General features: G+C 59.4%; 1 protein-coding gene across 1 annotated transcript in view; it reads right to left on the reverse strand.

Moving 5' to 3' along the window:
• FGF18 (fibroblast growth factor 18) overlaps positions 1–12,920 on the reverse strand; it is a 45,311-nt gene that overhangs the window by 6,280 nt on the left and 26,111 nt on the right. The window contains exon 3 of the mRNA XM_006148350.2: positions 1,319–1,425. Coding sequence (XP_006148412.1) covers positions 1,319–1,425 — 107 coding nt within the window. The remainder of the gene's footprint in view (positions 1–1,318; positions 1,426–12,920) is intronic.

Consider the following 12,920-nt stretch of genomic DNA (forward strand, 5'->3'; position numbering starts at 1 on the left):
CCGGCCTCCGACGGTAGAGTGAATCACTAATTAAAACCACCCCTCGGCATGCCGGCCGCCGGTCTTCGGATTACTATTATTTTGCTCTTTGAGGAGCTTCAGTTGGTGTGGGCGGTGCGTCTGGAATGGTTTCCTTCCCCGTTAGGCCTCGAACCCCGCCTGGGAAGAGCGCCCAGGACGTGGCAGGAGTGGCCTTCCATCTGGGCAATGGGATGGTAGTGGTCTCCACCCCACGCGATGATCTGGAGCGTTTTGGCTCAGTGCATGGCGGGAAGAGAGTGTCATCGCTTTTACCAAATGACAATGACAGCATGGGCTCCGTTAGGGCTCGGACCAGAGGCTGCTAGGTGGCGCCTGGCCTAGCTCTGGTCTGACCTGTTCCTCTCCTTAGCCATTTGGGAATGGGGAGGGCCAGAGGTAAGAGTTGTGGGGTTTGAGAAATCAAAGACATGGCTTCAAGACCACCATGCTCCCACCCCCCACCCCCAGCCAGGTATGAGAAAGCACAAATAACCAGCCAGAACCAGAAAAAGCCAGTCGGTCCCCCAGAATCTGGGTCTGCGCCCAGCCCCCACCACACCTGCCCAGCACGCACACCCTGCAGTGCACAAGCTGGAAGTGGGTGGGCAGCACCCCTGCAGAGAAGGGGGCAGAGGGTAGGGCGCCACCACATAGCCACTGCCAGGAATGGAGGCCGCTTGGACACCAGGCAGCAAGCAGCCTGGGGGAGGATGGAGGGGGGAGGGGGGAGGTACACAGCAGCAGCCTCGCAGGCTCAGAGCCCCCAACACGGGGGCCACCCCCTGCCCCGCCCCCACCCTAATTTGTAACGAGCAGCTCTCTTGCCCGGTCCAAGGTAATAAAATCTTCCTGAAATGCTAGACCCGTGAGGCCCAGCACTGGCAAGGCGGCTCTGGGCTGCTGCACGGTGCTGTAGACCCCTGGCGATTGTTAAAATGACTGTCGCGGCCACAGTCCTTGGCCTGGTGTCCCTGCTGTCTGGGGAACAGGGAGCCATGTAGGTGGGTGCCCCAGAGCCCCTCGAAGGTTCTGCCACTGCTAAGCAACCAGAGCACACACCCACCAGGAGACTGCACCTCAAAACCACAGCCACAGGTACCTGTGCCCGTGGGCTGTGGGTGCAGGGGATCACAGGAAGCCACTACGGGGGCTCTCTCTCACAGGCACTCACACTCACACTCAGACATGCAGGGCCTGTTTTCCATCGAGGGTTGAATGGGGCCCTGGACACTCCCGTTCCCCAGAGCTGCCAGAAGGGGACCCCCACGTCCCTTGGGAAGGTCGGGCCGCCACTCACCTTCCCCACGAGCTTGCCTTTGCGGTTCATGCACAGGTAGAACTCCGTCTCCTTGCCCTTGATCCGGACTTGGCTTCCGAAGGTGTCTGTCTCCACTAGGAGCTGGGCTTCGAAAGGCAGAAAGAGGACAAGGCAGGTCTTTTACCACGGGCAGCGGCTTGGTCTAGAGGCTCAGTAACACAGTCCCAGACCCTTCCCCGTCCCACAGCCCAGGCAGGCACGGTGGAGGCTCCCCAGACCCCCTGGGGAGATGGAAGGCACCATCACGTCCTCCTCGCTGCCCTCCGCCCCAGCCTCTCTGCTCCGGTTGGGGCCTCGTGGCTCCAGCTGGAAACGGCGCTGCCCCTTGTGGCTAAACACCGTGTGCCCTTCTCCGCTCACCAGCCACCTCCTCCAGCCCTCAGCCCCGTTCACTACAGCAGGCCAAATAGCCCGGCAAGTCACCCTGGAGTTCCACAGTCTCTGGGCTGAGGGACAGACACTTGACACAGATGCACACATATGCCCCACCCTGCCTCTGGCGATGTCAGCAATTTTCTCCAAGGTCAGCAGCCGCTTCCACCGGGGTAGACGGCTGGCTGGAACTCCGAGAGTGCCCCTGACTCCAGTGCCCTGCCCACTTGAAGAGGGGAAAGCCGGGGGCGGCGGTACAAGCCCCTCTGGACCGCCACTGCCCTCACCCGAGGCCACCAAAGCTGAAGGGTGACTAACTCCCAGAAGCCTAGAAGCCCCCATGGGAACCCAGTTTCTGCTGGAATATCCACGCCTCCCTCAGGATGTGGATGCTCAGACTGGATCCCCCAAAGGCCTGGCTGAGCCAGGACAGCAAGTAGCCAAGCAGATTAGGCACGTGGCGTCCAATCCACCCTTTTCCCCACCAGTGTCCCATTTTCTTCCCCGTAGGGCGCACTGTGATCCTGGGCAGGCCACACGCCCTCTCTGGGCTATTTCTACCGTTGGCCTTTAACCCCTGCACCTGGACCCCAAACCCCATAGCTGCTTTCTTTGCCTGTGTGCCCGTCCCCCCTAGAGCTCAGTCTCCTCCCTAACCCTTTACTTCCAGCACCTGCCCCTCCTCACCCACAAAAGTTTAATTTCAGTGACAAGGGACTTAACTTCTCCATAACAAAAATCATAGCCCCAAATTCCTGAGTATAGAATCCTTGGGGCCGCAAAGAGTGTACCTCAGTGCCCCTAAAATACACTCGGTATGATTTTAATAAAAAAATTTACAAATATAGACCCTGGTGCCCTGCTGTGAAAATTAAAGCCATCTGGAACTCGAGATTTTCAATAATTGATCTAGCCCTCCTTTGACACCACTACTAATTAAAATATGATACCCACCTTTCCAAGAGGGGGAAGAAAGTATTTACATAAAATTTAAAGATCTATCAAGAATTCAGTAACTCTAGAAACAAGAGGGGCACATTCCTCTCTGCCTCCCCCCACCCCAGGAAGCACCAAGCCTGGACTGTGAGCCAGTACTGCCGGGCGGGAGTTCCGAGCCCTGGTCTTTCCCGCTCCCCTTCCGTTCAAACCCCTTCGTTTTCCTCTGTTGCTTCCAGCCCGGGGGCCAAGCGTCTCGGCAGTTCTGGGGCTTGCTTCCTCCAGCTCTTCGCTGAGGTCCACATAGGGTGGGGTGATGTGGTCAGGACAGCCCAGAGCTAGGATGTGGGCAGTGTGTAAGCGGACCAGAGAGAGAGCTGTGGGGCCGCACAGATCTGCGTGTGAACCCCTGGCCCGCCTGCCCTCTGGACGGCCTCGTGCCTCCGTTTCTTTACCCCTAAAATGGGGGAAATCATCCTTAACCGTCCACAGTTCCCGCGAACAGGGGGGGACTGGATGCTGTAAAATGCCTAGCGCCCTGTTCTCAGGGCCCGGGGGTGCGTGGTAACTGTGGATGCAAACCCAAACCTTCCCTGAGAGGAAGACAGAAACAGCAGGCACGAATCAGGCGTGAGCACAAGGCAGGGGTGGAGCCCACTCATCGCCGGGTCGTGCCCTCTGACCTGCACATCCTCACGCCCCCAGGTCACAAGTGCCCGTACCATGACAGCCTGGGCTGGACTGGCAGGTCTGACTCTGCTCTGGCATGGCCGTGTCAGGCTGTGTGACCTCAGACAAGCCACAGGGCCCTCTGATTCCTGCTTTCCCTGCCCGTGCGAGGTCAGGGGCTTAACCCTACTCCGGCTCTTCCTGGAACGAGGGAGCAAGATCTAGGGGACTAGGGGACGGGCAGAGACGTGAGACTGCGGGAAGCAGGTGAAGCCATTGGCCTGGGGCCCAGGAAACATCAAGTAGGTGGAGGGGTGATTTGGCACACACGCTGGGCCTCTGCCCTCGGGCCGGCTCCTGCAGTACCCTGGCTCTGGCTCCCGTGTGAGCCCGGACGCCGCCCGTCTTCCTCAGGTTGGCTGTCTTTGCACCAGCGTTACCATGAGGGACACGAGGCGCAGCAGAGTGGGAAACTTCATGGCATGGCCGTGTCAGGCTGTGTGACCTCAGACAAGCCACAGGGCCCTCTGATTCCTGCTTTCCCTGCCCGTGCGAGGTCAGGGGCTTAACCCTACTCCGGCTCTTCCTGGAACGAGGGAGCAAGATCTAGGGGACTAGGGGACGGGCAGAGACGTGAGACTGCGGGAAGCAGGTGAAGCCATTGGCCTGGGGCCCAGGAAACATCAAGTAGGTGGAGGGGTGATTTGGCACACACGCTGGGCCTCTGCCCTCGGGCCGGCTCCTGCAGTACCCTGGCTCTGGCTCCCGTGTGAGCCCGGACGCCGCCCGTCTTCCTCAGGTTGGCTGTCTTTGCACCAGCGTTACCATGAGGGACACGAGGCGCAGCAGAGTGGGAAACTTCATGCTGGAATGGCCATGCCTCCCTCAGGATGCCTGCCTCTTTCTGCTCGGGTCTGGGCTCCATGGGGGGAGGCCCCCCAATCCTGGAAAGGCGTGCCTCCAAGCACAGTCCCTTCCCCCACTCGTCAGCCTGAGCCAGCACAGGAAGCCCTGGCCTTGACCGAGCTGTCCAGGGCACCTCCATCCACGGCCAGCCCAGCTTCCCCACCCCCACGGGGAGGGTCTGCACGGCCTCTGCACTGGGGGAGCCAGAAGCCTTTCTCCCTGAGACCCGCAGCGTGCGAGGGAGTGACCTAGACTCCACTCAGCGCATGACATAATGCGGAGGGAGCCGGGCCAGAATTATGTAAAGTCTTTGGGGAGTAATTGCAGTAGCGGTTCTCAGAGAGAGCGAGAGAGGGGAGAGAGGAGAGACACCACCCAGGCTAGGTCTGCCCGGAGCCTGCCTGGTCCTCGGCATCCCAATTACTTCCATGACCCAAGCCCCTGAGAGGCAGCTCTCAGGAACCTCATCAGGCTCAGGCCCATCCGTGCGGCCTGGACCAGGCCAGGGCTGACACGCGCTTGCTCTGTTCACCAGAACCCGCCGCACCCTGGCAGGGCCTCCGGCCCCTCCAGCCTGTGCAATGCAACGGCCCCTCCCACCACTACCCTTGCCCCCCAGCCTCTCCTCCCCACGTTGGCCAGAGGAATCCTTTACAAACTTAATCCTGTCTCTTCCCTCCTAAAAACCTCCTAGGGATCCCAAGCCATTTAGAAGACAGTCCAAAAGAGCCGTAGGGGGTACGCGATCTGGCCCTGCTGGCCACCCCGTCCCCTCACTCACAGCCCCCAGCATCACACGCCTCCTCGCTGTTCCTCTCCCACACGCCAAGCACACGCCCACCTCAGGGCCTTTGCACGCGCTGACCTCTCTGCCCAGACTTCCCACAGCGGCTTCTCATCATCTAGGCTGCCTCCTCACAGAGGCCCTCCCGGAGCATGCTGATGTTGGCCCTGCCCCCGCCCCCAGCACAGCCTACCCGTTCCTTGACGCCATTTTCCTTTGATCTCTTCTCCAAGAGCTTCTTGTTACCCTTGACCGGCTGTGTCCACCCACCAGAAGGCGAGCTCTGGGAGGACAAGGCTCTGTGTCTTCCTCTGCCCATGACTCCTAGTCCCTAGCCCATCCCTGCCCCATAGCAAGTGACCAACATATAAGCGTTAATAAACACTCAGCCAGCCTTGCGAGGTGGGTGTGACTGACACTATTGAAGAGTTAAAGACGATGGGACCAGCAGATGGCGTAATGGTTACATCCCTGGACTCCCACGCAGTCAGCCAGGCTTTGAGCCCCAGACCCGGTGACTTAAAACGCATGCCGGGCACGTGTACGTGTGTCCAAGATTCTGAGCCGAGAATGGAGGAGAAGGGATTGTGGTGTGGCCATCCCCTCTGGGGAGTGATTTCTTTTTCTGTCTGTCTCTCTGTCTCTCTGGCAAATGCACACGTCCTATAGCAAAAATCTCAAATAAATAAATAAATAAATAAATAAATAAATAAAGTTAAAGGAAACGAGATTCATGGAGGTGAAAGACTTTGCCCAAGGACGCACTGCTAGCAAAGGCAGGGTAAGGTTCGGACCCAGTCTCCACAGCCAAGGAACGCCCTTAACCCCTGCGTCCTTTGGTTGACACCACTCTCCTGGACCCCGGGCTCCCACCTACCCATCCCGATGTGGTGGCACCATCATACCTCCTGCGGTACACGTAACCAAGCCAAAAGGCTTCCTGTGTTTCCAGGCCAGAACAGGTACCCGCTAAGGCTTCTCCCAGTGCCAGGTCTGCCTTTCTAGGGGGCATTGGTAACTCACACTTACCAAGAGTTAAGAGACGCCGAGCACTGCTCTAACTATCATACATGCATTATCTCATGTAATCCTGCAACAGTCCTAGAAGGTTGCAAGTGTTGTTATTTTCCCCATCTCACAGGTGAGAAAACTGAGTCCCAAGGTCACGCATGGGCTGACCCGGAAGTCTCCCCTGCCTACCCCACCCCTCACCTTCCACATCTCCCCCGCCCCAGTCCCTTTCCCAGGGGAGTAAGTACGGAAGGAATGCTGGGTGGTGGGGGGTCTTCTCTTTGGCTTCCAGTGGATGGGGCTGCCCAGAGAGCACAAGGTTGGGGCCCATCCCTCCCCCAAATGACCTTGAGGGCAGAGGAGGTCCCTAGAGTCAGCCTGAGAAGATGCCTTTGAGCCACAACACCCAGCTGGCTCAGACCACAGCCAGAGGGGCAGGGATGGTGTCAGGACATTCTACTGGATTCGGATTCCAATGAGGGCGAGTGCAGGGTGGGGAGCTTCACATCACAGCTCCCCTGAAGGAGCGCCATGCAGCCAGTCTCCCGAGACCCACACAGAGCAGGAGCCCAGAGCCAGTGCAGAGTGGGAACCAGGAGGGAAAGGGGCTCAAGGGCCCACTCCCTCCTCCAGCGTCCAGAGACAGAGAGAGGGGAAGGAAAAAGGAGCAAGAAAGCAAGCGCCTTCTACAGAAAAGCTCACGCTGTCCCCCCTTGTCTTGTAAGTGCCTGGAGGAGCCACTAAGACTGCTAGTCCTGATCTGAGTGGTCACCATGTGTCCAGCACTGCCGTGTGCTCAGAGTCTGAGATGGAATATCTCCTCGGTCCTCATGACTCCCCTATGAGGAATGACGACGACAGCTGAACAGTTGACTGGACAATTAATCTCCTTGCCACCGGCAGCAGGTCAGGCCTGGACACGGGCAGAGGTGCAGACCGAGGTAGGTAAGCAGAGTGGGGACAGGCATGCAGCAGGGCAGTGAGAGCGAGGAGAACAGCGCTGAGAGGTTGACTGGTTGCCTGGCTGATCCCCTAGCTGGGCTTCCCAGGGGGTGACCCAGTGCCTCACTCCAAAGACTTTGGGTTTGGAGGCACCCAGAGCTCTAGACAGGGACACAGCCCAGAGAGAACTGAGTCAGTCACGGGAGACAGGACTGAGAGGGTGTCCGAGAGAACAAAGCTGCAGCCAAGACCAGTAAGAGCACAGGGGAGCCGGGCCAGGGGGAGCTGGGTGGACCCAGGCCTGCCTGGGCCCTGCAGGGTGGAACCCAGGGACAGCTGCCAGAGCTGGAGGTCACACCGAGTCAGCCTTCCCTCCCTCCCTCGGAAGGCAGACCAGGTGCAGAGAAGGAAGAGAGAGGTGGGGGATGCATCTTTCTGGGGGCGTTACCTCATCACTTTTACACACGCATGCACACACACGCACATGTACGCGCACACACATGCAGCACACACACGTGTGCCCTGGCCTCTTCCCCAAGGGCACCCACGATTCCCCTTCTCCAAGGTCCCCTGAGGAGGTTCTCAGGCCACGTGGGCTGAGAAAGGAAGAGGCAGGATCAATGGATTGATTGGGAGCTAGATTTATCCCAGCAGCAGGACTGGCGGGCGTGGGTGGGCAGTTCTCACTGGGCCCACGGCTGTGGGATGTGCACCTAGAGGGTGGGTTTAGACAGACAGGAATGCTCCTCCCCAGCTGGGAGAGCCCTGGAGGAAGAGGGTCTGCTGATCGCTCTACCTCCACCACACAACGCCAGCCTGAGGGGAAGGGGCATTGGTCTGCCAGGTGACGACTGTGTGCCGAGCTCTGGGCCAAGCACTTCCTGGGTATCAAAAGAAGCCCCTTTGCCCTGATACCCTAGAGAGCCCTGTCCACACTCCCAGGTGCACATAGCGTGGCCATGTGGATTGATTGGGAGCTAGATTTATCCCAGCAGCAGGACTGGCGGGCGTGGGTGGCCACTTCTCACTGGGCCCACGGCTGTGGGATGTGCACCTAGAGGGTGGGTTTAGACAGACAGGAATGCTCCTCCCCAGCTGGGAGAGCCCTGGAGGAAGAGGGTCTGCTGATCGCTCTACCTCCACCACACAACGCCAGCCTGAGGGGAAGGGGCATTGGTCTGCCAGGTGACGACTGTGTGCCGAGCTCTGGGCCAAGCACTTCCTGGGTATCAAAAGAAGCCCCTTTGCCCTGATACCCTAGAGAGCCCTGTCCACACTCCCAGGTGCACATAGCGTGGCCATGCATCTGCGTGCATAAGGAGTGGTCCCCGCATCTGCCCCACACACAAGGGGTCCGCACATTGGCCCTGTACGTGGCGCGGCCCGCGCATCGGCCCTGTACGTGGCGCGACCCGCACATCGGCCCTGTACGTGGCGCGGCCCGCGCATCTGCCCTGTACGTGGCGTGGCCCGCGCATCTGCCCTGTACGTGGCGTGGCCCGCGCATCGGCCCTGTACGTGGCATGGCCTGCGCATCTCCAGTAGCTACCGAGCACCTCTTCACGCTGGCTCTGTGCACCGGGGCTGCAACATGAAAAACCAGCAAGATACCCCCAACCCGGAGTCTGTGCCCCAGCAGAGAGTGGAGAGCTAAGGACATCACAGAGCAGCAGAGCGGTGAGCCCTGGCGAGGCGCGTGCCCCTGAGGGGACCGAGGAGGAGACGAGGAGATGAGGAGACGAGGAGACAGTGAAACCAAAGCCTGGGTGAAGGGAAGGAGCAGGCCGTGGGGATACTAAGAGATGCTTTCTCAGGCGGAGGAGACGGCAAGTGCCAGGACACTCAGCGGAACGTGTGTCGTGTGCAAGGACAGCAGGGAAGCTGCTTAGCTGGACAGCAGCAGACCTTCTAGATGGTTCAAGGCCTTGGGTTTACACCAAGTGGGTGAGTGCCCGAGCAGTGGGGCAACGGCTCCCACATCTGGACTGCTCCATGTGGATGGTCTCTAGGGTTCAGGCTCAGAGAGAGGGGGGTCTCTACTGCCTCGGCCACACCAGCCAGTCCAAATGACCCTGCTCCTTGCTCAAATAAGCCCTGCAGCAGGGCCTGAGTGAGGGAACTGGGGACCAGAGGAACCCTGCCAGCCGTCAGCCCAGCAAACCCTGGAAGCCCCCACATGCCTTCCCGTGTGGGCCACACAGGCAGCTCTGCTCACGCCTGGAGTCGCCCACACGTGACTCATTCATCCTGTGGCCCGTGGGACCCGTTCCCTGCCAGGCCTTGCTCTGGCCAAGGGCACGGCAGAGAGCAAGGCCAGGTCACTGCCTGCAGGAGCTCACATGCTCAGAGGGAGCCAGACATCACTACGGATGGTCCCACTACACCAGGACTCTCGTGGGGACGGGGCTGACACACGGGCTCCCAGCCCGGAGCTCCCAGCCCAGGAGGCCGCCTGGCAGAGCAGAGCCTGCACCAGGCACGCTGACTTCCGTGAGCCCAGAATCACAGACATGTCTATGCCCGAGAAGGAGCAAGTGCAGAGACCAGCGCCACACCACACAAGCGCGCACACACACACACACACACACACACATACACACACATTAAAGGTGGGGAAGCCAGGGCCAGTAGATGGCACAGTGGTTACGTCACTGGACTGCCAGTGCTAGAGTCCCAACCCAGCGGCTTGAAACTCAGGTCGGATGCATGTGCGTGCATGCCCAAGACCCCAAGAGGAGAATAGAAGAGAAGGGATTGCGGCGTGACCATCCCCCCTGCACGGGTGATCTCTTGCTTTCCCTCTTGGCTATCTCTATCTCTCTCTAGCAAGTGCATGTGCCCTAAGGCAAAAACTTCTCAAAAAAAAAAAAAAAAAAAGTGGGAAACCCAGGCCTGGGAGGAAATGGATGGGCTAGGTTCTTGCTCCTCAAAGCCAGCCCTAGTAAGGAGCAGGGGGCTCTAGACTGTGGGCTCCTAGCGGGTCGGGACCACGATGTCTCCTCACTGTACCATCCCAGTGCTCAGTGATCTTGCTGCATGAGCGAGAGCCCCAGCACCAACTGCGAGGAGACCAGACTGCACCCAGCAGGAGGCTCCAATGTCCTCCTTCCCCGTCGGGCCTGGGACACAGCCTGGGCATGGCCAGCCCGACCCCACTGCATGCAAGCCTCCTGGAGAAGGATTCCACCCGAATCAGACATCCCGGGTCCCACCAATGGGAGAGAGGCATTGCCCTCCTTCCCTGGGGTCCCTCCCGGAAGCCTCAAGAACCAGCGCCATCAGGGGAACCTCACCGAGAGCTGTGACAGCCCTCCTGCCTGCCACATGACAGCAAGGCGTTTGGGCAGTTATTAACATTCTTGTTTCAACATTCATATCACCTTTGGGCATAAGGCATTCTCTCACTGCAGTTACCCACATTATGAAGAGCAGCTAGTGGGCTCAGAAAGGCTAGTCCCATACCACAGCAGTTTAGCGCTGTGCACAGGGAGTGAGATCCCACGTGGCCGACCATGGTTCAGATCCCACCCCGGCAGCTTGAAAATCCTGCAGGTCAGGTGCTGGTGTGTGCACGCCCCAAATCCTGGTAGGACGGAGGAACGGAGGGAAAAAGATTGCAGTGTGACCATGCCCCATTGGGGAGTCCTTGCCCTCTCCTCTGGTTCTCTCCTCTCTGGTGAGCACATGAGCCCTCTGGTAATAAAAGAAAAAAGCTATTTCAGACCCACTGTCTCCCTTCTCATAGATAGTGGAGCCGAAATTAAATCCCTTCAGACTCTAAGTCTACCTGCTTAACCCTCAAAATCCCCATCTCTCTGGCTGCCACAGCCCCTCCGCTGGCCGGCCCAGGGTTGTTCTAGGCACTGCCCATCCTGGGAAGCAGGCCTACTGGATTTTCCTAAGTCACTTTTTTCTCAAGTAGACAAAACATTTTTGCAAATGAAATCAACAGGAATATGTAGTCATCAGATTTAGAAAAACAGAATTGCCCCTGCAGCACCCCCATGCTGGGCCCCAGCACTCCTAGCACACCGGGCTGGGCTGACTCTGCCTTGCTCAGAGCGGGCAGCTCTGCGTTCTATGCCAGGAGGGGTTGACGCCTCCTCCTCCCTTCGCACCCCAGGCTCAGGTCCTTTAAGGCAGGTGATGGGGACCTTCTCATGCCCACTTAGCAGATGGGGAAACTGAGCCCAGGGCTTCAGGCTTGCCTGCCAGAGCTGCGGCTCGCACTGGGCATCCTGCCCTGGTCCAGTGCTGTTCTTCAAGGTGGCAACTGCCTGCGGGACAGAGGTGACCAGGACTGAGGACAAGAATGGGATGGGAGAGAGTGATACAACCCCAGGTGGGCAGGGTGGGCCCCGAGTCCCTGCCTATCCGGGATCCCACAACATGAGCCTCAGGGCCTGCCCCCGAGCAGCCTGTCCTCCAGGCACCCAGCCTGCGGGGAGAACTTCAGGAGGGCCCCGGGAGACCCTTCCCAGGACACCAAGACGCAGAGCCCTCAGTCACCTGAGCAGATGTGGCCAAAGGACCGCTTGCTGCGGCAAAGCAGGCCAGAGTTCTTGGACAGGGCAACCAGACTAAAGGGCACCTGCATGGCCCTGCAATCCAGAACTGTTACAGACCCGAATCTGAGCTGCTCGGTGTCGGAGAGGTTTGCAATTCCGGGTGTTCACAGGTATTCAGCTTCAACAGGATTTGCTGAGATTCTGAGATCGAGACTGCGTGTTACAGATTACTTGATTCTGACCAAGTGTGCATTTCACTAGTCTCCAACTCCATCGTTCTCCCTGTTGGGCCGAGCCCTGCAAAGCAGGAGCGGGGGCCTGAACCGCGCTGGGCCCCTGGCCACCCCTCCCCCAAGGCAGATCTATGGAACAGCCTCCTGGCCAGCTCGGCCACATAAATCACCCTCCCAATAATATTTGTATTGATTATCTAGATTGGAAGCTTCAATTGGCTCCATTGTCTCACTTCCTCTCCCAGGGCTCACAGATGGGGTCCCTTGGCCTCATCTGTGTTTCTAATGGGACCTTTAAACGGAGCAGCGGCAGCCAGCGTGGCCCCGTGCGGCCCTGGGTGTTGGGGGTTGGAGGAATTCATAAACATATTCCTGGAGAGAGGATGATGAAATCCCAGCGTTCGAGGAGCTGGAGGAGAAGCCAAGATGAGCTAGTCCCGGATACCCAAAGCCTGGGCGAGGTGGAAATGCAGAGTCCCAGGCCCCAGGCAGGTGTTGGGGGCCCAGCCCCACTGAATCAACACCCGCATTCCGACAGGACGCTTGGTGATTCACAAGCACATTACTGCCGAGAAGGCCACCAGCTTGTCTGAGGTCGCATAGCGGGTAAGAGCCACTGTGCTCCCAGTCCAGGCAGAGGAAGTGAGGGCGAGTGGCCTCTCGAGAGAGGGGCCAGCCCTTTCCAGACTCTTCTCCCTGCTGAGCTCCTGCCTCCCGTCTCAGGGTGTGGACAGATGGTTCAGACCAGAGGCTGACCCCCCTGTACTCCCAGCCTGGAGGGGACAGCGAGAGCTCCGGGGCTCCCCAGGAGGGCACCTCCTCCCGCCGGCCAGCCAGCTGCCCCTTCCCTGGCAGCAACTGGACAGCAGATCCCAGGGAAAAGCACCACCTGGGCCTGCCCTGCACAGCCAGGCGCCGCGGAGGGGCAGGGAGGGCCGGCAGGCCTAGAGAGGCACCCCCAGAGGGCCTGGGAGAGGCAGGGAGGGAGAAAGCTGTAGCCCAAGGGAAGAGGGAGGCAGGGAGGACAGAGATGGCAGGGAGGGGGGAGACAGAGATGACAGAAACAAAGAGAGGGAAGGGGTGAGGGCCAGGAAAGGAAGGAGAGGGGACAGAGGGTACAGAGTGCAGGGAGGGAGGCAGCTGGCCTGGAGGTGCAGGAGCCCGGCACGGCCCACCCTGCCCTGCCCGGCCCGGCCCGGCCCGGCCCAGCCCCCAGTGGC

Source organism: Tupaia chinensis, unplaced genomic scaffold (assembly GCF_000334495.1).
Source record: "Tupaia chinensis unplaced genomic scaffold, TupChi_1.0 Scaffold000234_1, whole genome shotgun sequence".
Lineage (NCBI taxonomy): Eukaryota > Metazoa > Chordata > Mammalia > Scandentia > Tupaiidae > Tupaia > Tupaia belangeri.